Here is a 23,596-nt window from a genome sequence, read left to right as displayed (position 1 = left end):
TTCACAATAATGGCCTGGTGAGACAACAATTTGACTAGTTGGGTGTTGATTGCCCGAATAGCTTCATCCAATTGTGTTAAACGGCTCATATGTATATTTTTTTTCACCTTCCACTTTTGTGCACATACTTCCCACTTCTTATGTATTTAGGGCCTATTTGGTTGTACAATGCGGCCGGCCTTTTTTTAGTAGGTAAGCTGGGATTGTAACCTCCGACCTCAATGTCGAAGAAGAAAGCCTTGACCATTAAGTTGGAGGCTCAGTCCCAATATTCAGAGGACTTGTAATTTACCAGTAAAGTTGGGTGTCAGGTGGCGTTTGGTTGCAAAAAAGAACTGAAACCCCAGAAAACTACTACCCACTATTCTATCTGTTATCCTTTGACTCTACTACTAAAAAACTTCTAAACATTAGTTTTAGAGTAATACAGTTGTGCGATTTATGTCCATCTCCCTTCTCTTTCTCTGTCTTCTCTTTCTACTCTACAAGGAGGCTACTAACCGACCCTCGTCAACAAAACACACCATAGGGTTCACCACCACTCTACCGAAGATTACTACGCCACTACTCTACCAGTTAACTACTTATCCACTGCTCTACTAGGGCAACTTATTGCATTTAAATGGTTTCCTAATTACAACCAAGGACAGTTCAAGAGCGTACCAAACTATGGAATAGAAGCCAGCCAAACAATCCCACCCATAACAAACCAGGCTCAATAAAAGTTGTGATCCGCAGCTTGGACCAAGCACCACACTATGAACCAAGTAACATAGGTTTAAACATAGAAAATGCAAATTTCTGCATTCCCTTAGGCTAGGTCTTTAAAGCCCACCCATCCCACTCAAACCATCCCACCCATTTGAGAGCTCTTCTTCTTGATCCTCTTTGTTTTGATCAACAGTTTATAATGCCTTTAGCATTTCACCCTTTTCTTTGCATGTTCCATTGAAAGCTTAGTAAGCCTTGTGATAACTATACTAGCTCTTGAAAATGGTCTCACCACTTGCAGTAATTGAGAAAATACTTTAAAAAACTGCAAATTTCCCTCCAATAATTTCATACATGAGCCGTATCTATATTGTACAAAAGCAATACTGAAAGAAAACTAATATAAGTGTATTCACAGAAATGTTAGAGAAATTCAAATAAAGACTGCCACACCTCAAAAGAAATTAGGAATTACTCGAACATCTGAACTCTCTCAATTCAGCTGGCCATTCTCACTGCATCCTTCACTGTTCTTTAGCGCTTGGCGAGGAGGAAAAGATTGGATATTGAGTACGTTGTCATTGCTAACGTAGACAACTCGAAAAATGTCATATAGGAATTTGATGGATAGATGATTAACATAAGGCGACATGGTATTTCTGTAATCTGAACCGAGAAGCCAAGAGTAACATGAGTGGAGGGACTTCCACACGTGCAAGCACCCGACCCTCGGCTTGTCGTAACTTCTGAAGCAAACAACTGATGAGGCTCCATCCATCTTCAAGAAACATGACTTGAGCACAGCCAAAGATGCGTAGGAGAGGTCACTCAAGTCATCGGAACTTGGGAGCATGGAGCCCATGGAAATGGTGTCGCTGGTGGTGAACTTTGCAACTGGAAGACCATCTTTTGATTCTCCCGCGTATGTGTCAAAGAAGCCATATTCCACTAGCATAGCCATACTTGATACATTGGTCAGCGCCGATATCTGAGAGGAATAAGCAGGTCACAATCAGATGAACTTACAAGCAAAAAGGATCAAACAAACAAATTGAAAGGGTTTTAATTTTCTTTGTGAGTTCTTTAAGTCCTTTCACTATGTGAGGACTTTAGTTTTACAAATTGAAAAGGATTTTAATTTTCTTTGTGAGTTCTTTAAGTCCTTTCACTCTGTAAGAGTTTGCTTGAGATTTGAGACCATCTCATCCCATTTGTGTTTCATTATGTTTATTTGAAGCAACAAAAGCCAATAGTTTAATGATTGGTGACATAATTACAAAATTCAGATTCGGGGGTAATAAGTATTCAAAAAATCAGAAAATGTTTGTGAAGAATTTGAGAAGATTCGGAAAAAATGCATGTTTTTCTTCTATTTACCACATGTATATTTACTACATTTTTTTACCACCTGTATGTTTACTACATGTACACCTATTTTACTATATAGGATACAAATATGCATGGAAGGATGGATAAAGTGCGTGTTTGTTCGCTACGTTAGGATGTGATGTGATTTTTTACAATGCCTTTTTCAATATTTTGAATTTCTAATGAGTTTTACAAATACAATATGGAAAATTGACGAATTATTGATGACATTCACATTTAATTTGAAAATATGAGAATTTTATAAAATATTTGGGATTTTTTGAGGTTTAAATCGGGGCATAAAAAATTGGCATTTTTGAAGAATTTTTCAGTTATTCAGAGAAGTTTGTATGATTGAAGGGTTCATGTGTTGTATGGATACAAAATATACGAATATTACGAAATCTAAAGTGTGAGTTAAATACAAAAGCTAAGAGTATTATACATGAGGAGCACAGAGTTTTTCATGGTTTCTCCTATTCTAGGATATCCTGTTGGTTAAAAAACTGCAGATGAAAGTTCAGAGATAACTTTGCAAAGAATTTATCAGAGATGTAATGAAGTTTGTAACAAGATCAACTTTGGAACCTATAGAAAAAGGGAGCCAGGAATTTACACTTGGGGGACCGGACTAATTTACACTTGCCTGAATTGGTCATTGGGGGGGCCATGGCCACTAAGCATGCATGTAAAGCCACTAAACTAGCTAAGCATGCATGTAAAGCCATAAACCAAAAAGGGATTTTGCAATTCATTTGGGGGTGTGGGCGGGGGGGGCATGGCCCCCCTCATGCTATATGTGCCTCCGCCCCTGAGCATGCATTACATTTTCTTGTCCATAAAGGAATTCTGATATTTTTGGATTTTTTTACAGCATGTTGAACTTCAAACAATTTCAATAATCAGCTTACCAGAGTAGCTTCCAGTGATTTTCTTTCCTTATTGGACCTCTTTATCCATGCTCCATACCATATGACCTGAAGGAAGTTAACAATCACAAAAAAAATGAGAACAATCCTGTTAACCCCTAAGCCATAAATCCTTTTAAAAAAAAACCCCTAAGCCATAAAGAGGTGATTGGTTTTTCCAAATACTATCAAGGTAACAGAAATGGAGTAAAATAACACAATTTCAAGACGAATAAAAAACAGGTTTTCTACAAAGATAACTGCTGCCCCATGCCCTGTAATGGGTCTCTGATCAAAGATCCCATCGCCGCTGCCTTGCTTGACTGGGTCTCTTATCTAACAGCCCATCATGCCTTTACTTCTGTTTTTTCCTTCATTTTTTTTTGAGTGGTGGTAAATTTATTGATAAAAATAATAAAGAGACCGAGATGGTCAATACAAAGATAGAAAAGCTATCGAAGCAAAAAGACAGCACAGAAGTAAATAAAAGGGAACAATACTCTAGGAGGTAAAGAGTCGAAAAGTTCCAAAGACTCTTTAACCCCTCCCCCCCCCCCCCAGCTAGCCTATTGGCTACACTATTTGCAGATCTTCTAGCATGCTGAAATACTATGGTAGACGATCCCACCCTATCTTGAAGCTCATCAAAGAAATGGTCAAATCTCCAAGGATGATGATGGAATCCATTTTACGAATCGCCTTCAACCACAACCTTGGAATTTCTGCACATATCACTTTGGGGGGGTGTGGTAGGGCAGGGCCATATCACTTGGAATTTCTGCACATATCAGTACAACTAAAATGGATTCTGCACGTCATTGGGGAGGCCGTGCCCCCCACCCGGGCCACACCACCACCACATTTTGCAAGTCATTGGGGGAGGCCGTGCCTCCCCCCCCCCCCCCCCCCCCCCCACACACACACACACGCTATATGTGCCTCCGCCCCTGACCACAACGTCGTCCAATCTTTCTTTATCTAGCAACATAATAGCTTGGTATGCTGCGCGCACCTCCGCCTCACTAGCATCGGCAACTCCAATAGGGCCCGCAAACAGCCAAACCACTTCCCCTAGTTCATTTCTTAAGACACCCTGGGCCCGGAATAGGGGTGTCTTAATTTATACCTACAATTCTGGGATCTGTACATTGTAAAACTATTTATCCTCATCATCAGCTCAATAGAATTCATTCAATATCCAATTTTTACATGGTATCAGATTTGCACGAGATGCTGTTCAACTCTCCTTTTACCTTCGACAGCAGCTTTCTCTGCCTTCACCTCCTTATTCTTCTTGCATTCTCTCTTCTTCCTCTGTTTGATGAAGGACCAGATTTCTGCTATTCTCTCATGGCAACAGATTCCTCTTCCACAAACAAAACAACAGTCTTTCTCTGCTGCAGTCAACTACCAACCCTGTAGGAGCAGCCATCATCCTTGATGCTTCCTCTCTGTTTAAATTGCATCATTCAGACAATCCACTACCATTCTGGTTTCCGCTTCTCTTAAAGGTCATAACTATCTCACTTGGCGTTGACCCATGAAGATGGATTTGTATGTTAAGAACAAAATGGGCTTTGTTGATGGAATTCTGCCCAAATCTAGCTCTTTTACATGATTTCGGAGTGCCTCACTCGCAACCCATGCACTTGTACTGCAACAATTAGGCAGCTCTCCATATTGCTTCCAATCTAGTATTGCATGAGCTTACAAATCACATTACACTGTTCACAAACGTCTTCAATTTGGGGTCATCAGTACTGCTTATGTTACTTCTCACTTTCAATTAGCAGATATCTTTACTAAAGCACTAGGTCGTGATAGCCATTAAAAAAAACTAGGTTTTGATCAGTTTCATTCACTACTTTCTAAATTGAGCATTCATGACCTTCATGCTCCAACTTGAGGGGGGCTAGTATGGGTTTTATACCCAGATAACCGCTGCCCTGTTTGACTGGGTCTCTTACCTGAGAGCCCATCTCCACTGGCTCGTTTGACTGGGTATCTTATCTAAGAGCCCATATCGGCTGCACCTCTATCTTTTCCTTTATTTATCCCTGTAATTCTGGGATCTGTACATTGTAACACTATTTTTTTCTCATCTTGTTATTAATAGAGTTCGTTGAATCACCATTCTTTACACAAAATCATTAGGAAGGGTTGGAAAGGGGAAAGGAAAGTTCAACTAAGATCAACCTAGCAACATGATAGATAAAATCACATTCCCAAAATAATAAAAGAAAAGGCCACTTCCATCACAATAATAACTAAAGAGACAGAGAAAGAAAAGAAAATCTAAATCTAAAGAATTGGAACTACATACAGAGATTAATTCAATCATGTTCACATGCTTACTGAAAAAATAGTAAAATAGAGAGGGAAGTCAATGTGAGAAACTCAGCAATAGCAAAATGAGAGAAGCAAATGCCTTCACAAATGATAATATAAAAGAGCATTTCAATCACAAGATCATTTCAGAACAAACAGAAAGCAAGATAACCCATTAAGCAAACAAAGAATGGAAGTAGGAAAAACCTATTTAAGAAATTTTACAGAAAAAACCCATTTAATTAATCGTGTTTACAGAAACATGACAAAAACCCCACCCAAAACTCAAATTCATGGTATAGTTTACCATAACAAAAAATTTTGGTTAAACAACACAACAAATTGGTAGATTAGGCAATTTACAGAAAATAATTATGATGATAAAAATTCAGAAAATCCATTAAACTTACAAAACAATAGAAAAAAAAACCCCCACCTAAAAGCCAATTTAGAATTACACCGAAAAAAGAGAGAAAGGGAAAAATTTGAAAATCAAATCATCTAACAAAAAACAACCCAAAACTCTCATAAGCCGAGTAACATAGTAATACCCAATTTCTCAAAGCCGATCAAAACAATCCCAATATTTCTCTAGAGATCTCAAACAAAAGAAAAATAAATAAATAAGACAAACCCAATTAAAGAAAACTAAAATAGTGAAGAAAGCAAAGGGTCTCACCAGATTCCCATGTATACTCTGAAGAACAGAGCTGTAAGCACATCCATGATATTCAGAGTGAAAAGAGAAGCACTTGAGAACCTCAATAAGATCATCTACAAAGACCCCAACAGGCCTGAAAACAAAAAAGCATACATCCAAACTCGTATTATCAAATGGCACTAAGCAAGGCATGATTCTCTCTAGATGAAACTCAAAATGGAAAACAAATTCAGATGGGTACTTTGATCAATGTGAAATAAACCCAAATTTGCATTTGTAATTTGTAAATAACTGACAGGAACCTAAATTTCATACCCAAACACGTAGATGGTTCTTCTGGTCGTCTTTGGCTCCCATGGTCTTTGAGTAAGAAACTTCGAGAAGTCATTTCTTTGACTTTTTATTCCCCAGTACTAGAAAGATAGTAAAGAAAGACCCAGGAAAAGACAAGGAGGGAGAACATTTACGAAGATTAGAACCGTTCATATGGTGGACCCCACCATCTCAAAAAATATATTATCAATTAGATTATCTAAACTTTTTGATCGACGGTGCAATTTTAAGGCTTTTGTGCTGGCCAAAAGATGAACGGTGGATAATCTTACATGGCCCACATGTGGAGTGGAGAGTGGGGCAAAGAGATTTGAGCTTATTGTCAATTTCCCGTGCACTGTAGTCAATTCCACCTATCCAATGACCCAAGAAACACGTATTGATAAAAAAAATATGGAAAATCCCTCCCTAACATTATTCGCTGAGTTTTGACAATTGCCTAACGTTTGGTTGCCGGGTTTTTTTCTTTTCCAAGGATTTATGTGAGTAAAGGTAGGAGACAAAAGAGGGGACAAGCAATAATTAGAGAAAGATATTATGATGAGTAGAGAGAGAGGGTGGAGAGAGAAAGAGAGACCACCATTTTCAAGACAAGATTTTACTGATGTCAGCAAGAAAAAGCTGATGTGACCACTAAATATTCTCCCACATAAATCCTAGGAAAAAAAAAAACCCAGCAACCAAACGCTTTTGGTCTTTTATACTAGGGGCAGCCCCTCTAGTGTATTTATGACTGCTCTTTTACACTACCAGGTAAAAATTATGACTACTCTTTTACACTAGATGGGGCTGTCCCAAGTAAAATTATGACTGCTCTATTACACTAGATGGGGCTGTCCTAGGTATAAAAAACAGCCAATATATCATTTCCCTCATTAAATTAAAATGGGATTTGCTGGTGACCATCATAGAAGGCATTTCGCGGATGGGCTGTTGCGTATGAGAGCAGCCACCACAGATGAATTAGACGAATACAGATAAAATCAGATGAAAATTGAGACCTGTGGCTGCTTTCACATGAACAAAACTTCGCTCCAGTACAGTTAGGAGGAAGTTCCTTCAGTACAAACAGATATAATCGTGTGCTTGTATTTACTAAAATAACGTTTACTCCTATTTCTTAGGATAACAAGTAGCAACACATGCCATAATTTTACTTGGCCACGTATTTGTACTGAAGGAACTTCCTCCTAACGAGAGGCGGAGCTAAGAATTTACAATTGGGGGGGCGGGGGGACTAATTTACGCTGGCTTGCATCGGTCACGGGGGGCATGGCCATTAAATTATCCAAGCATGCATGTGCATTCCATGTACCATAAAAGAGATTTTGCTAGTCATTGGGGCCATGGCACCCCTCATGCTATATGTCCCTCCGTCCCTACTCCTAACCGTACTAGAGCGAAGTTTTATTCCTTTCACATGCAGCAGCCCATCTGTAAAATGGCTCCTGAAGCCTCTAGCAAATCCCATTATAATAAGGAAGACGCTCATTTATCAATACTAAATCAAGAGAAGTGCTATATTCACTCTCTTTTCTTCCCTGGGCCAGTGGGCCACCCCTGTAGGGTATTTATGATTATTTTTATACTAGGTCTTTAGGAGTGTGACCCAGGGAAGCAAGTGGGGATATATCTTTTAGGTGGGCTTGGAATACCCGAATTAAGAATAGGAAGTGACGTCACATTCAATTCCCACTTTGACTCTCCTGTAAGGGGGATCAAGGGCCTAGAATCGTCCGATCAAAGTAGGGCATTTTGCCCGACTTAAGAAGAAGTGGGGCTAGCCTAAAAGCCCTTTTCCTTTGTATAGAAAGTAAGGGGACATCCTGTGGAAATAAAGGAACGACAGGCTCCATGGTAATCAATCCAACCATAAAACCCAAATCCTTCACCAGATCGTGTTTGCCATCGGCTCGAGGTTGCGCTCCCTTAGCCTGCATGCGAGGGACACGGCTATTGCCCGATCCACTGCTTCCAACTTTAACTGCCCATGTATCCCTCCCCCCATCAGATCCCTTCAATGCCAATGGATGAAGCCTCCCCCAAATTATATAAAACTGAATACTGATGCTTCTTTGGACGGGGACCTTGCTGGAATTGGCGGCATCATTAGAGACGATGAAGGGAACCCGAAATCCGCCTTTTCCTTGAATGTCCAATCTCAAAGCATTCATGGGCTTGAACTCCTAGCCATCCTACAAGGGATCAATCTTGCTAAGACTTCTCAGCCCAGCAACGTTTGGATTGAAGTGGATTCCCTCCTCGCGGTGCAAATCATTAAGTAGAAAGTCGATTGCCCATGGAAACAGACTCCCCTCCTTTTCAGCATCGATAAAGGCCAGCGCGCGTTCACATCCTGGAAAATTACTCACCTTTGGAGAGAGGGCAATGCTGCTACTGATTTCCTGTCCAAATGGTCATGCCCCATCAAAGGTGAATGCCTCAACTGCGACGATCTCCCCTCTGACCTTGTCCATCTTATAGCTCTGGACTCGGCAAGGACGTTATACAATCGTCTTTAATGTACCAGGGAACTATTGTTCTGAGCATCCTCTTGAGGCAGTTTCTGTCTCACATCAGGATCGTGAGAGGAGCCCTCTCCGGTTATAGCATCTCCATCTTATTCAGATCTGGTCATAGGCCCCCCCCTATTATTTTTTCTTTTTTGGCCAAAGGCCCTCATTGTATTTCTCTTTTTTTGGCCGTAGGCCCTTGTCTTCGCTGCTAACCTGTTGGGAGCTTGTTCCCTTTTTGTTGGCTTTTGAGCCCCCTTAGCTGTACTTTTTTATCTTATGAATAAATTCTGGTCGGGGTCCCACCTAACCCCAGCTTACCAATAAAAAAAAAAAAGAAAAAAAAGTAAGGGGACTTGAATTAGGTGTGGAACATGGGTGGGCTCACCCAATGTTCAACCTGGTTTTGGCTCAGGTTGGGTTGGCATTTCCTCGGATTGGGTTAGGGTTGGGAAAAGCTAACCCTATTTAATTTCGGGTTGGGTCAGTGTTGAGGTTAGGGGCAACCCGACCCAATTTGGAAGAAATAGTTTAGACGGGTTGGGTTAGGGTTGAGAGATTTAGTGGCGGGTTGGGCTAGGATTGGCAAGATTCCTTGACCCGAGGCTCAGGTTGAGTCGGGTCATGGTTGAGGAAATGATATCTCTGGTTGGGCTAGGATCGGTTGGCCTCAACCCTATCCAACGCGACTTGAGTTGCATCCCTACCTTGAATGGAGCAAAGGCGTTGAGCCCCTAGCTCAATTGGCCAAGGCTTTATTCTTCAACCTTGATGCCGGGTTCCAGTCCCAGCATAACTACCAAAAACGGGGCCTTAATTAGGCTGTCGTTGTTCTTTATTTTGTTTTAATAGTTTCTCAAAGTACAATTTATGAAAAATATGTTTTATTTATGAAATGGCAAGGGAATGGTGCCATTATTTGATTTCACGTACGTCTGGGGCTGTATAATGAAAAAGACCAAAATGCCCACTAGGCCTGGTCTGGATTGCAAATACATTTCTGATCTAAAACTTTTCTTGGGATTTTTTTTCTTCCCAAGATTTAGAGGGAAATGATATGGTTAGGGTTAATTTTGAGGGACATTACCATAAATTGAACGCCCCTCTAAGTAAAAATTGAATAATATTGGTTCGAGTAATAATTATTATTATGTAAAAAAAAAAAAAAATAGAAACATTTAGAAGAGGAATGCTAGACTAAAGGATGGCCTTGCAAAAAAAGAGGTGAAAGGGTGCCCCCATTGGCTGTTCGTCACCATCCTATTTGACTTTTCAGCCTTTTATTACTGCAGTTCGGTGACAAGAAGCCAATGGGGCACCTTTCACCACTTTTATGCAACGGCGCCCCTGAGTTTAGCATTCCTCCATTTAGAAATAATTTTCCTTTCCAAACTTGTATGCAAGGGCGCCCCCTGAGAAGCCAATGGATGCCGAGAAGATTTTAATTTGGATTTCTCACATTTGCAGCCCTTTTTGTGTTATGATTTGGATCCGGATCAAATCCTTTGATTTCCAAATTGGAGACTGACAGTGGAAAAAATCAGATTTCCGAATATGCTGTGGAAATAAGTAATTGGAAATCCACAGATATGACAGTTTTCTTCACCCTCTTTGCTCCTCAACCTCTCCCCTATAGTAGAAAGGACCCCCTTCCCTCTATGTCTCCTTCAACATGAACTCACGGATCTATTCATTTTGTATTCAAAACTCAATTCCAAATCCAAATACAAAAATGAGAAATCCAAACGGGCCATCGCTGAAGATTCATGCAAGAGAAAATGGAGAACAGTCTTCTTCAAAAAAAAAAAATGGAGAACAGTAACATAGGATGCATTAGATTCAGAAGCACGCGTGAAGCGTGACATGTTACTAGTTACCACTCAAATGACATGACCGTAAACTGAATGTTTAAATTAGGTAGGCTTGGAATTGTCACGACCGAAAAATCATACTTATTGGATGATCTCAATTCCAACGAATGGTTAAAGAAAAAAGAGCATTACTCCACCTTTAATTACACGGTGAATGGATGGAAATGTTCTAAGTGAGTATCTTTCCATGTGAGGGTGGACCCACGCTAAATTAATTGAAAACTCTATCATCTTAGGGAAATGATTTATTTGCCGCATTTTCTTCCCCGGGCCACCCCCTTAGAGTGTTAAAAAATGGTCATAAATACACTAGAGGGGGTGACCCGGGGAAGAAAAGGGGTGAATATATTACTTCCCTAATCTTAATGTGGGCGGACCCACCCTAGATTAACTTGAAGACACTAATCATATGATATCTTCCATTGTTACTTTTGAAGTTAATTTGACCTTATATCTCATCAAAATCATAGGTTGGAATTGCTTTCGAAGTTTTAAATAAGGGAAGAGTAAAATCTACTTTTGACCTAATGTCAAATCTTAGGTTGCTTTCCGAGTTCTCAGATGACGCTTTCAAGTAGATATTAATGGCTTTTTGAGGCGTTTCCAGACCACATAGCATACACCAAACATGATTAAAATCTTCTTTTGACCGGATTACCAATCCATTAAACTAATCAAAATCAAATCTTCAGGATTTTTTTAGTTTCTTGTTAGGCACAATAGCATGGTTATGGAGATTGAACGATCTGGTAACATGACCAAATATAGAATCTGAGGTTGGGATTTGCATTCAAACTTCGATGTAAAATGGAGGTAAAACAAATTTTACGCCCATTTTTACACTGAAACATTTGTGAAAATTTTGTTTTATGCCCATTTTACACTGAAAGACCAAACCTCATGGAAACTCATATCCACGCTGTTGTTTTGATTTTGGCAGCAGGATCGGCTTATCTTTAGGTCACACATTTTGTAATTGTATCATTTTACTAATCCTTTCATAGATAAATTGGTAAAAGTAACCGTCATAAGGATTCCTATGGGACCATGGTATTTGGAAATGGGGATATGGTTCCTATACAAAAAGACAAGTGGGTAGGACTAAAATCATGTTAGCATCACATCAAATCTTAGGGTGAGTTTCTTTCAATTTTCTCAGTTAGCTAGACACGAAAAGTTGGTTGTATTTAACTATTTGTGGGGATTTGCTTGGCAATTTGGTGGCTCACTTTCGCAGGAGAGAACACCCACCTCAGATGAATTAAATGGATAATGCCTACCCAAAAATATCAGATGAATAAGACACAATCTGCTACGAGGTAGCTGTTCTCTCCTGCAAAAGTGAGCCGCGAAATGGCTTTCCACGGAATTGTCTAGAAAATCCACTATTTATAATATGGGTATGTGTTATGTGTATTTTCTTATGATGTATGTAGGGTTAGCTAGTGCATATTAGTGGGTGTGTGTTTTAGTGTAATTGCTATTAGTTATGGCTAGTGTGTTTAGGGTAGTGGGGTAGTTATTTATGATGTGTCTTGTTAGTGGGTAAGTGTGCTTGTGATGTGGCACTCCCTCTTGCTTGTATTTATATAGTAGCAATTCAATGAAAAGAAAATGAAGAATTATACAGCATCGAAGGAAACTTTGTTTAGGAGAGTGATGGCTCCTCTCAAATTGAGCCATTAGAGGTCCGGTTGCCTCGAATCAACCTCTCTCCTTTCTTTCTGTTTTTTTTATTTTGTTTATTTGCATTACGGCTACTTAGCCACGCAACAAATTGGTATTAGAGCAGTAGATTTTGTTGCATGGCTGTGCCGCTGAACACACGACTATGTTTGAACTTTGAAGAATGAAACAATACCACCTTTCATGTTTCTAAAAGCAGAATTGACATCCACACTGTTATGAGTAATGGCCAACTCACACACTGCTAGAGGGGACGGGCTGGAAAAAAGTGGTGGCGTACCAACAAGAAAAGCTTACGAAAGAATTATCACTTTGTGTTTGTATTTAATATGAAACCTAAGTTTACTTAAGTCTAGTTTGACTGTCTGACTGTTCAAATAGCTAGACTTAGCTTTCTCTTAGAACTTTATACATATGGATGGATAAGTCTTAGGTTATGTAGGTCATGAAAAAAACGTTGGGTTAAGAAAAGAGGAGAGCAAGAATAGGAGAGAACGTAGAAATTAAGTCTAGATTTTTCTATTTTGACTTCAAGATTTTGTGCTTTGGTTCCTCTACGTGAAGAAGAGATTAATAAGGTAACTTTAATCTAGAAATTATATGATGAAAGGCCTTATAAACACGTAAAGGTTTTTTACGAGCTGCTGTTGGATCAAATATCAAGGATGGGATGATGGGTATGTGTTTATACGGCCCTTCATCATATAATTTCTCACTTCAATATTCTCTTCTACTTCTTCATCCATTTTGAGAAAATCCGCCGCCGATCATGCATGAATAAACAAACATATATTAAAAAGAAAAATGAATCACAAGATGAACAGTGGGATTTTACATTGGTCAGCCAAGATGCCTACATTCACACATTCACACATGATCTTCTACTAGGAGAAAGCAAATTTACAAGGATTACATATGAAACCCATAAACCTGCAACCCTTTCCCCTACTTCTCAATCAAGACAGTACACAAGAAAAACTATTGAGAAAAAAATCCCTAGAACCAACAAACCCCTTTACCACATTCCTCTGTCTTCCCCTAGCTTCAACTTTTGTATTAGGGTGTACAGGAATGTTCGCACTCTTCACTCTCTTTTCTGAAAAAGTTTGGAAAAGAAAATTTTCCAAAATTTCAATGTTTTTTCGTTGTTTGAATGCACGTGAAAAAAAATTAACTTGAACCATGACAGTTCAAGTTTTATCTACAGGGGCATTTAATTTATAATAATACCCCTTTAGAGTTTTCATGAGTTTCTTCTAAGGCACATTAAAATTAAATGGGTAGATTACTATGTTTGGAATTCCTTATTATTGCTACTGTGTCACACAAATAAAGTTCATGGCCTACCATCTAAATAATTGAAAAGAAAATCAATAGGCTTTTGCCACTGTAGGTTTTAAGAAAGAAAAGTTCAAGAGGAAAAGGTACAAAATAAAGTAGGGTGAGGCCTAAAGCTGGCTATTTTATCAACAAAACAGCACGCATTGTCTCCTTTGGGGTTAGCATCCATCCTCTCACTCACCTGCGTTCTTTGACACCTTTTTTCATGAAGTCTTTGGGACTGATATCTGCACAACCGTATTTTGATAATGAAACTTCTATCTGCCTTTTAAAACTTTTTTTACACCTGCTGTGAAAGGCCAAAAAACTGACAGCAGCCAATTAGAGATATGTAAAACGAAGTGATTAGTGATATTATCAAAATATGGTGGTGGGGATACTATTCCTCTAAATCTTTTACTAGTTCGAGCTTACTTCGCTAAAATAATCTAGTTTTGAGATAATTGATCACCCCCTTTTATTTTAGGCTATCTGGTTCTTTTGAAATTTTACTTTCCAATTTCCAAATATTCCCCATTTTTTTTTACTTTTGGCTCCATTTCTTTCAATGTATCTCTCTTAAAAATGGGTGTAAAATTTGTTTTACTCTATATAAAACTAAACAGACAATCTTAATCACTCGCCGACTGGACTCCACAGTGGCGGGTCATGGACAGAACCACGTTGATCAGATAATCCTAACGGTACAATTAGTGGCTTTAGACAAATAGTTTGAAACTTACCATACTGTTTTAAGAATGTTTATAGGTTACTGATTACACTATCATGTTTTAATAATTGCACAAACCCAGCTTGTCTTTTCTATTTTAAACAGTTGTAATTTAAAAGCTCTCGGAACGAATTAAAAGAAAATACAAGCTGGTATGTGCAATTATTAAAGAGTGGTAGTTCCAATATCTGAAACCTTTTTATAAGGGAAATGATTTCAGCACTCCATTGTTTTGATAAGAAGCGCGCAACATCTTGTCATTTAGTATTTAAAGGGCTCATAAGCCCTTTGACAACCCTTTAAATGCTAGATGATAAGATGATATCATTTCCCTATTATATATATCTTTATGTTTGTTGATCTTGTTGATTTATTCAAGTATTTGATATTTTCTTATGGGAAATGATATCTGCCCCAAGGTGTTTCGATAAACAAGGGCACCACTTGTTTGTCGTGTAGTATTTAAAGGGTTAGAGATTTTTGAGAACCGTATTATCCTCTGAAATCCCTTTAAATACTACATTACAAACAAGTGGAGCGTTGTTTATCGAAACACCTCGGCGCAGATATCATTTCCCTTTCTTACTTTTGTTGTTTCTAGATACAATTTTATTTATTTTATTTTCTCATCCAATTTTAGGAACAATTGCCAATGGGGGATGCCAAAATACGAGAATTGCCAACGGGGGACACTCTTTTGAAAAATTGTTAGAGAGAGATGAAATGGGGTTATCAAGTCTAAAAGGGGGTTATCAACCCTCTTTAACAATTTTTCAAAATTGTGTCCCCTGTTGGCAATTCCAGCTTTTTTGTGTCCCCACAAGTTACCGCTAATTTTATGTTATTCATAATTTAATTTAAATTAATTTTAAATAAGGAATTTGCTATGGACTTTCACGGAAATGTATTTCACCGTTGGCTGTTGCATGACAGAGCAGCAACATAGGCTCACTTAGGGCTGCAACAGGGTCAGGTTGGGTCGGGTTTTTCAAAACCCTAGCCCAACCTTGGATCCCATTATTTCAGCCCTAACCCGCCCTGATCTGGAGTCAGGGCCGAAAAACGTCAACCCATTGCCCGCCCTACAGGGCTCAGTGCTGGCCCTGGCCCGCCCTGATTGGCCCGGGCCGGCCCTAATTGACCCTAGTGCAAATACCTATTAAGAGTGCCAAAAATAAAGCAACCACTTATCATATAGAACAAAATGATCAATAAACAGAGAAAGGTAATAAAATAAGACAATATGAATTCAACAACATGACGGGCAATATAGACAATTAATAAGAATAATCTAAAGAAATATAAATCCAAGATAATAGAAAACATTAGCAAAAGAAACATGCACAGATTGTTCAATTCTATAATAGAAAACTTAGGGTCGGGCCGGGTCAAGATACCCGAGGCATTAATCCATAACCCGACCCGACCTGAGTCAGGGTCTAAAAAAATGAACCCTGGCCCGCCCCTCAGGGTTGGAAAATCCAGCGCTGACCCTGTTCAGGCTCAGGGCGAGTCAGGGCTGACAGTACCAAACTTGCACCCCTAGGCTCACTTTTCAGCAGATTTTGTCTTATTCATTTAATTCACCGGTTTTTGTTTTTCAATTTCCATAAACTTGGAAATTTTGAAGCCATAAGGGCCCGTTTGGATGCCGAGAAGATTTGGATTTGGATTTCTCAAATAAGAAATTAGAAATCCACATATCTGGGAGTTTCCTTCACCCTCTTTGCTCCTCATCCTCTCCCCTCCACTAGGAGGTAACTCAATTCCAAATCCAAATACAAAATGGGAGGTATCCAAAAGGGCCCTAAAGGAAATGATTTCTGCGCTCCAATGTTGGCCTTTAAACACTACACGACAAACGAGTTGAGAGCGTGTTTATCAAAACACTGGAGCGCAGAAATCATTTACCACCATAAAATGATATTATTTTGGAGGTGGTGGTCCCACGGCATGGTAAATATTTGCACGTGGCAAAATGGGTCCCACAGATAAAGAAAAGAAAAATGCAAAAGAAAGCTAAAATCCATTTTACGGAAAGCTCCTTTTGCCATCTCTATAAATTAGCTTAGATGGAGTATATACTCGTTCGGATCTCCTCTACCGGATTCCGACACGAAACCGAAACTCTCTGATTAAAGATGGACGAATCGTGGCCGTTCCGTATCGGATCCAAGCTTCCGAGACGAAGATCTACCGAACAAACAGCCTCCGATTTCATACGAAAAAATTGTTTCGATCTCCAAAATTCCGAATCCGAAACTCTTGATCCGGAAGACTTTAAAGACGTTTTCGGAGGTCCTCCACGGAGCGTGATTCTCCGCCAGCATTCCGGCGATTTCTCCGGCTGTTTCTACGAAGAGATCTTCCGGACTCCGGAATTCAAAGTTCCGGCGAGGAAAGGACGAAATCTACCGTCGTTTCAGATTCCGGCGCCGGCGAGAGGCGATAACCGGCTAAGGGAGGGGTTTTATGAGGATATATTTGGATCGGGAGAGGATCGGAGATCGAGATCGAGATCTAAATCGAATTCATCATCGGTTTTGAGTTCGGAGGATTTGAGTCCTCTCCGTCCGTCGATTGCTGATGACTCTGGTTTTATTTCATTTGGATCCAAGCTTAGGTAACGTTCCCATTTTTTTCTTCCCGTTTTCTCCTCTCTCTCTCTCAAGTTTTGAGGGTAAAATGGTCATTTGATCTTTGAATGGCTGTTGCTCCTGAAATTCGCGGGGCAAATCAGAGCGGGATGAGCGAATTGGATGACCTTCTTACCCTTGGAAATTTCAATTGTTTTGGTGATTTCCATTGTCTTTACCAAGAGTTTAGAGGCAAAATTGGTCATTTAAATTAAATTGGACCTCGGTAAAAGTCTTTTTCTCTTTCTTTAGCCACTACGAGTCTACACTGAGATAATGGTTTTCTGATAAACGACCTATTTTTTTACCCATGGTTTGGTGAGGGATGGTTAGCTTCTCGTCTGGTAATTACAGATATTTCTGCTTAATCGGAAAAAAAAAAACAAAGGTAGAAGGTGAGGTTCTATGACTTTTCTAAGCTTGCCAGTTTTCCTGGACCAGCAATTTATAGTCTAAAAATAACTCTTAGGGCCGTTTGGATATGCGGATTTTAGAATCTAGGATTTCTTCTAAATTGTAGTTAAGAGATAAGAGAAGAAGCGGACCAGCCGTTGTTTTTGACTCATTTTTTACTTCTCGCCCTTCTTTCCAACAGCAAGTGAGTAGCAGATCCTCCCATTTTTTCAGGTTTTAGAAATCTCAGGATGCAAGAGAGATTTCTAGAACCTGGTTTTCTTACTTAAAATCCAAGAAACACTGACAGGACAGCAGCAACGACTTGATCATGAACCCTCTTTTACACTGTTTTATAATCCAGGTTTTTAGTTTGAAAACAGTGTAAAATGGGGGTTCATGATCAAGCTGTTGTATGCTGTCCACTGTATTTCTTGGATTTTAAGAAAGAAATCTTAGATTTCGAAATCTCTCCCTCATCCTGAGAATTCGAAAACCTGGGAACATGGAACGATCTCCTGCTCTCTTGCTGTCGGAAAGAAGAGCGAGAAATCAGAAAACGACGACTGGTATCTTTCTTCTCTCGTCTCTCATCTACAATTTTGAGGAACTCCAAGATTCTAAAATCCGCATATCCGAATGCCCCCTTAGAATCAGTCATTTCTCACGTCTCTCCATTTTTGCTTCTAAACCGAGACGCATGTACTCTTTGTTGCCTGATTTGATCTACAATAAAAGGGATTTTGCTAGAGACTTTCACAGAAAGGCTTTGCCCGGCTGGGCTGTTGCATGAGAGCAGCCACAAAAGATGAATTACATGAACAAGACAAAATCTGCTGAAAAGTGAGCTTGCCTAGTCGCTTTCTCGTGCAATGGCCAGCCTAGCAAATCCCACAATAAAAAGAGGCTACTTACATTGGCAACTAAGTTTTGATAATTGCACACAGTTATCTTCTCCTTGATTATGTGAACATCTGTGTTATTACATCTCCCATAAAAGATCTCAAAAGCCAATTAAAAATACAAAAGACAAGCTGAGTTTTTGTTAGCATTTGCTGTATGTGTTCCTTTAATCCTTATGTTGGTATTTTCCTGAAAATAAAACCATTTTCAGGAAAAGACAAAAAATGGGGGTGGAAATTCTAAGAGGGGGATAGAAATATCAGTTCCTAAGAATGTAAATTCATTAAGAAGTAGAAAGGATGTAGTGCAAGGCCCCAATTGTTTTGGATTTTGAGAATATATTTTGAATCCAAAGCTGATTATTGGACTCAGAATCAAAATCCAAAACAAACAGGGTCTAAGTGGGCCACTACATTCTGGTGTGAGTACTGAGTAGTGACTACCATCAAATCTTCGACTGGCAGATGGCGCCACCAATTGCTAAGGTTGCTTCATTCAGGCTCTTATTTGATGTTGCCAAATCATACCTAATAATCATATGTAAGAAAAAGGAAAGGAGAGGAAATATCATTTTCCATAATATTGAAATGGTAGCTGATATCCGCACTACCAGATTTTGATAATGGCACTACTCAAATTGATTTACACTTTTCTAATTGCATGTTGATGGCATCTTTGAGATCTTATATGAAGAGTGGGCGGACAAACCCGTAATGGTGATACCACCATTGATATTTGATCCAACCGCTTATCACTTTTTGAAAAGCTGCTGTTCTATCAAATATCAAGGGTCGTACTTCCATCCTAAGACCTATGTGTTAGTAAGCCCTTGCACTCACCATTTTCTAGGCATCTTGAGTATTGTAACAACCGTTAAAAGCGAATTTAACAAGTGTGAAACAAAGTGACTAGTGCCATTATCAAAATATGGTAGTTCGGATATCAGTCCCCTATTGAAAACCATGATAAAAATATGAAAAATTCTAGGAAAACTAAAAGCAAGGAATTCTTTTCCTACTGATAGCATAGCTATTCTCTCATCTTGTATACCCAATGAATTGATGTTAATTATTGGTGATGATTGTAATGTGGTTGAATTTTTCATCTTGTAATGCTCATTATACGCCTTTGCTTCAGGCCAATCGTCATCCCATCCCGGCAGAGCGCGAAATCCACATTCTCCAGAGAGCAGAGTAGACAAATGAGCTCAAATTTTACACAAAGCACACGTCCTTCATACATGGAATTTCAGTTCACAGAACCCGGATCCCATTTCGGATCCTCGTCCCCTGAAACCATTAATATCGGACCCGGTTCTTATCTAAGCATCAAGAGATCGGTCGATGATCTCGACCTAGATTCCTCTTTCTCTGAGATCTCTTCTCTAGATGGTAGAGCTCGAATTCAAGAGAAAGCATCCCGAGAACAAGAAGAAGAAGAACAGGAAGAGGCTGAATTGCTTAGCTCTTATGTTATAGAGATCTCATCTGAGAGAAAAGAAGAGAAAGAAGAGGCGGTCGCTATTGACGAAGCCATTGCGTGGGCAAAAGAGACTTGGATATAGTCATATAGATGTTTAAGGTAATGATCTGTAGAGATTTTATATTTACCCCACGCTCTTTGTTTGGCTTTTACCGTTGTTTTGATAAGGAGACGAACTCACCTTGTGTTTTATTATTTAACCATATGTCAAAAGTTATTACAATTTCTATAAAAACAAAGAAACCCCAAAACATGTGGGTGGCAATAGCATCTTTCTTATAGAAAATGGTTTGGCTAATAATTTTGTTATTTTCTTTTTAATTTCTTCACAGGCCAAGCTTCTGAAGCGAAGGAAGAAAGACAGCAATAAGGAGAAAGATGTAAGATTTCCATGAAATCATATTTTGTAGATATGTAAGTTGCATGTAAGCAGTACTTTACTGGGTGTGTTTTTTATGTTATCTTTCTTCAAAGTTGATGAATGTTTTTTTTATTGTAATCTATAATTAGGAAGAACAGTACAACAAAGATGGAAATCCAATCTTAGTATCTGACCGTTGCTCTCAACAATTCAATACGTATAACTCTAGCTTTCCTTCACGAAGAACGCTAAACTGAAGGGAGCTGTAGAGAAAACCAGCTGCTACGGTGTCTTATTGGATCCATGCCACCCAACTGCATCTATAATCACTGAAAATGCAAAGATAATGGAAAAGTAAGTGTCATTGGGTGACATGGATCCAATAGGGGGGCGTCCTTGTGGTTGGGCTTTTGTAAAGGCGCCCTTCAGTTTAGCATTCTTCTTTATTAGTCATACCCAATTGCTAATTGGATCCAAGATCTACCTTTGGATTGGACCGAACCTGTCCGAGGATAGCCATTTTATGGCCAGAGGTGTGACCGATTAAGGAAAGCAATAATGAATTAAGGATGATGACTACTGTTTGAGGACACTGTTTGGAAGCTCACTGCCCACGAGACTGTTAAAGTATAAATGATTATATAACACCGACTCTAACGACTTAAGCTTTTAGAGTAATTGGTCATACCACATCGTCATTTTAGGGTTGGCCGATACGTGGCACAGGTGGGCCCCTCTTTGTGGTTGGCCATTACATCTGGATTTTTAATATCAAGGAGTTTTGAACTTGGGACCTTTGCTCTGATACCATGTGAAACGCCAAGTCCTTGATATTGAAAATCCAGATGTAATGGCCAACCCAAAAGAGGGGCCACCTGTGCCACATGTAAGCCAACCCTAAAAAGTTGATTGGGAACTACCAATTACTCCAAAAGCTTATGTTGTTAGACTTGGGGTTTGTTTAATCATTTACACTTTTAACATTCCCCTTCATTTGTGGCCCCTATTTTTTTTATACGACCAATTACTCCAAAAGCTTAAGTTGTTAGAGTTGGCATTATTTAATCATCTATACTTAACATTCCTCCTCACGTGTGGCCCCTCTTCTTCTTCTTTTTAGGGTTGGCCTACACATGGCAGAGGTAGCCCCTCTTTTGGGTTGATTTTTATTATCAAGGAGTTTTGAACCCAAGACCTTTTTGCTCTGATACATGTGAAACGACCGATTACTCCAAAAGCTTAAGCTGGTGGAGATGGCGTTATTTAATCTTTTATACTTGAACATAGACAAATTGCTATATTTGTGGCTACCATATCTTCACCAATTATATCCACTCACCACTGATATCATCTGGGAAATGATATCAGCACAACCATCTTGTCTTTAAGTGTTTAAAGAGCTGTCAAAAGGTTATTACATTTCCCTAAAAGGTCTCACGAGCCAATTAAAGAAGAAAAGGCAGCTGGGTTTGTGCAAATATCAAAATATGGTTGTGCTGATAACAGTTCCCATTTTATGAGGGGATGTTTCTTTTGCGTAAAATGGGTTTAAAACATGGTCCTGATTTTATATTTGCCTTTTTTTAAGGGTGTAAAATAAATTTTCAATTCAATAAAAATCATTTTTTTTAGTCAAAACTTCATTTTATTACTCGATTTGAGAGTTGTAAATGATCTTACGGTCATAAATTACTAAGGAAAAATGTGGACTAGAAAAAAAATGCACCCAAGGTTAAAAGAGTTAACTTACAACACGGGGGAATTTTGAGACTATGAGTTCAATTGTCAAGGATGGAATTTTTAGTTTTTTTTTTTTTTGATAAGGTAGAATTTTTAGTTAATACACTGAATTTCTAGCAGTAGTTGCTTAGCTATCCATATTCCTTATCGCACCATGCGAACCTTTTTTTTCTCTTAGGTAAGCTAGGATTGAACTTCCAACCTCGAGTTAAAAACCAAAGCCTTAACCAATTGACCTATAGGCTCAACCAAAAAGAGAGAATGAAGACATGAACTTTGCATAGTCATTAGTACAATTGCCCAAATGGCAATTAAAAAGCAAAAGCATTCAATCACTTCTCTTATTATAAGTCTCAAATGGACCATGGTCACAGTCAAATAGCCAAGCTTCTAGTTAAGTTCATTTTAGCCAATTCATGAAAGATATCTTTAATGTGTAAGATGATGGTGGGGCCACTCAAGTAACAATAGAGTATATTATTTCTTGAAATAAAGGTCAGAATATATTTTCCTATTTTATCATTTTTTTAATGATTACTTTAGCTCTAAATGCTTGTTATAAAATATATTCCAATTAGCCATTGAGAATTGTGATTCAGCCAAAAATCAATAATGCTCTGTTTGGTTAGATGAGATTTTAGTGGAAGTAGTAGTCAACAAGGAGGTGACAAGGGTGTGGGATATGTGTAAACTTGTCTGAGAAGATTAGAGGGAATTTTGGTAGTGTGTTTGGTTAGATGTCAAAGCATGTGGGAGAATGGAGGGGTGTCATTAACAAAATAAATAGTAGAGGAGAGAGAAAGAGAGAAAAAAGTAATGATTACACATGGCATTTCATATTCTACTCTTCTCCCCTCTAAAATTTACCAAAAACAAGGTTTGGCATTGGAAAAGTAGGGGAGGGGACAATCCCGCCACATAGGCGCCACCTAAGCTAAAAGCTAATAATTATGTCTCTTCCATGTCTCGAAGTCCAATGGGATTTGAGCTAAAAAATGACAACCAAACAACATTTGGTATTTCATATTCCTAGAAATGCTCAGCCGTCTTCCCTACTTTTTTGCAACCAAACAGAGCCTAAGAGTGTTTCTTTGGGGTTTTGAGAACCCATTGTGAGTCCAAAATTGATCACTGGACTCAAAATGCTCTGTTTTGGATTTTGAGAATCGAATGTGACTCCAAAGCTGATTATTGGACTTAAAATTAAGTGAGATTTTGAGTCCAACAATCAGCTTTGGACTCGTAATGGGTTTTCAAAATCCAAAACAAACAGAGCCTTAAGTGTTAAAGTGTCAAGAATCTAGATATTACAGGATAACAGGAACACTGTGTGCTCAAGTATCCATCTTGTCCTTCTCTCGAGCCCACTACACATTGCACATGTACCACATTATGATCATCGGCCTGTGAGACTGAGTTATTGGTATGCTATGATTACTTTTAAAGGAAGTGATATGTTCACCCCCTTTTCTTCCCCGAGCCACCCCTTCTACTTCTAGTGTATTTATGAGTTATGACTACTTATTTTCCAAGGAGTGGCCCGGTGAAGAAATATAGGTGAATATATTGTTATCCGAGAGAGAGAGAGAGTACCAAAGTGGGTATCATCTTAGAGAGAGAGAGAATACCAAAGGTATCATCTTAGAGAGAGA

General features: G+C 38.9%; 2 protein-coding genes across 4 annotated transcripts; one reads left to right on the top strand and one right to left on the bottom strand.

Annotated features, from left to right (window-relative positions):
* Window positions 1-1,027: 1,027 nt before the first annotated feature.
* Window positions 1,028-6,393, bottom strand: LOC143882664 (uncharacterized). Of its 3 annotated transcripts, none has more exons than XR_013252294.1 (4): window positions 6,218-6,304; window positions 5,995-6,109; window positions 2,991-3,056; window positions 1,028-1,699 (listed from the first exon to the last, which is right to left on the bottom strand). XR_013252294.1 is itself a non-coding variant. In XM_077386121.1 (4 exons), the coding sequence occupies exons 1-4, from the start codon at window positions 6,362-6,364 to the stop codon at window positions 1,205-1,207; spliced, it is 768 nt and encodes a 255-aa protein (XP_077242236.1). In that variant the 5' UTR covers window positions 6,365-6,393; the 3' UTR covers window positions 1,028-1,204. The 3 variants fall into 3 exon arrangements, 2 of the variants coding, with proteins under 2 accessions (XP_077242236.1, XP_077242237.1); XM_077386121.1 differs by having other exon boundaries at window positions 6,273-6,393; XM_077386122.1 differs by lacking the exon at window positions 2,991-3,056 and having other exon boundaries at window positions 6,273-6,393.
* A 10,083-nt stretch (window positions 6,394-16,476) lies between these two features.
* Window positions 16,477-20,394, top strand: LOC143884239 (uncharacterized). The gene is made up of 3 exons (XM_077387690.1): window positions 16,477-17,052; window positions 19,499-19,942; window positions 20,176-20,394. The coding sequence occupies exons 1-2, from the start codon at window positions 16,571-16,573 to the stop codon at window positions 19,923-19,925; spliced, it is 909 nt and encodes a 302-aa protein (XP_077243805.1). The 5' UTR covers window positions 16,477-16,570; the 3' UTR covers window positions 19,926-19,942; window positions 20,176-20,394.
* The last annotated feature ends 3,202 nt before the right edge of the window (window positions 20,395-23,596 follow it).

This window comes from Tasmannia lanceolata, unplaced genomic scaffold (genome assembly GCF_043159265.1).
Source record: "Tasmannia lanceolata isolate RefF3 unplaced genomic scaffold, GAP_Taslan_0.1 ptg000008l, whole genome shotgun sequence".
Taxonomy (NCBI): domain Eukaryota; kingdom Viridiplantae; phylum Streptophyta; class Magnoliopsida; order Canellales; family Winteraceae; genus Tasmannia; species Tasmannia lanceolata.
Note: the sequence above shows the minus strand (reverse complement) of the source record. Positions and strands in the feature narration are given on the sequence as shown.